This window comes from Lactuca saligna, chromosome 2, assembly GCF_052625555.1.
Source record: "Lactuca saligna cultivar CGN05327 chromosome 2, ASM5262555v1, whole genome shotgun sequence".
NCBI lineage: Eukaryota > Viridiplantae > Streptophyta > Magnoliopsida > Asterales > Asteraceae > Lactuca > Lactuca saligna.
The window spans coordinates 54,974,074-54,975,879 of NC_136418.1; the positions used below are offsets into that span (position 1 = coordinate 54,974,074).

The 1,806-nt window shown below is 36.4% G+C and overlaps 1 protein-coding gene across 1 annotated transcript in view; it reads left to right on the forward strand.

The window, feature by feature from the left end:
- LOC145028886 (UPF0481 protein At3g47200-like) overlaps window positions 1–530 on the forward strand; it is a 1,636-nt gene extending 1,106 nt beyond the window's left edge. The window contains exon 2 of the mRNA XM_078977599.1: window positions 1–530. This exon is cut by the window's left edge and continues 1,006 nt beyond it. Coding sequence (XP_078833725.1) covers window positions 1–330 — 330 coding nt within the window. The 3' untranslated portion in view covers window positions 331–530.
- Window positions 531–1,806: the final 1,276 nt, after the last annotated feature.

Genomic DNA, 1,806 nt, shown 5'->3' on the forward strand with positions numbered 1-1,806 from the left:
TCATATTGTTGGGCTATAGATATGTTAGTAGACACTCCAGAGGATGTTGCCAAGTTGATAAAATCAGGGGTCCTGGTCAACGATTGTGGGTCAAACGAGAGCGCTGTGTATATTTTAAACAACATATGCAATGATATCACATCAGATGTTTTTTATTACTATCAAGAGTGGGAACGGTTGGATACATACTACAAGAGTTACTGGCCCAATGCTGCTGCAGGGTTGAAGCGTACATATTTCAGTAGTCCATGGAATATTATTTCAGTATTCGCTGCGATCATTTTGTTTGTTCTTACCCTTATTCAGACCATCTTTACATTCAAGTGTTAGAAATGGATATTAAAGTTATAGCTTGACATAGCTTGATATAGCTTGATATAACTTAGTCATAACTTGACGTAGTTGATCATGCATTGTCTTACTTTCACATGAGAGAAATTGTAGGAAGGTGTAATACCCTCTAGTATATATAGAGGTGTTAAGTGTCATGTAAATCATCAAGAAAGATCAATATACACAAGTAACTTCTATATATTGTGTTGATTTAATTTCTTTTGTCAGTTACAACGTCGTATCATTAAGCTTCAGGTGCCCGTTCTCTGTTTTTTTGTCATTTTTTTGCCTCAAAATAGATTTCTGGGCACACCATTAGAATGGTCCCGTTTTAAGGATTCCGAAAATATTTTTTTGATAATTTTTCGACCACCGGAGGACCTCGAAATTGCTGGTCTAAGGTTCGTTGAAATAGCTACCAGAAAACCGAGAAGAAGGCCGGAGAAGACGAAGTAGGTCGGCGTGACATCACAGTGACGTCATCATTAACCGGACTTTCGAAATTTTGCAGTTTGACCACTGAAATTCTAGAAAAGTGCAAATAGGTCCCTCTTTGTCTGACAAACACTAATTTTAGTCTCTGTTGTTCTGAAAGTTACCAATTTGGTCCCTGAATTTCTGAAAATTACAAAAAGGTCTCTGGTTGGAAGAAGCATTGCCACTTACTCCCTATTCTTCCAGAAAGTGCAATTTAGCCACCATTTTTATGAAAGTTGCACTTTTGGTCCTGTTTATTTCAAAGAAATTTAGTTTAGCCCTTTTTTACTTTTGGAAAAGTTCTATTTTCCCCCTGAACTTCTAAAAAGCTCATATTGATCCCCAGACTTTTAAAAAACAGTTATGAAGTTGTGTATATGGTTTTAGGACCCAATTGTTCATATTCTACTCTATGATTTAAGTTCCATGTCTGATGAAGGTAGCTCAACCAACAAAACAAGCATAAAAAATGATGATATTACCCATATACTCAACAACCTATTCAAAGCGCATAATCCAAACCCCAAATAGAACATATCCGAAAGTCTTAAAATCAGCATCAACCTCGATAGCGAAAATTATGCATTATGGGCTCGCATGATTCGAGTGGAAATTAGGGGTAACTCAAAAGCTTTATTGAATCATTTATTAGTAACCCTCCAGATTCAACAGATGAAAGCTATGATCAATGGGAACATAATTACTTAGTTGTCTTCTCATGGCTTATACAAACTATTGAACAATGCCTTGCTAGTAACCTTACTGAGTTCCCTACAACAAAGCCATTATGGGATGCTCTTGTGGTTACATACAGTACTGGTAAAGATAAACTACAACTGTTTGATCTTCATGTCAAAGCCAATGAAATTAAATAGAGCGGAATACCCCTTGAAGACCTGTTGATCATTTTTTACACGGGATTTGGGGGGAATTTGAAAGAAGAGACCCAAATCCTATGAGTTGTACTGTTGATATAACAGCATATAACGAAATTAG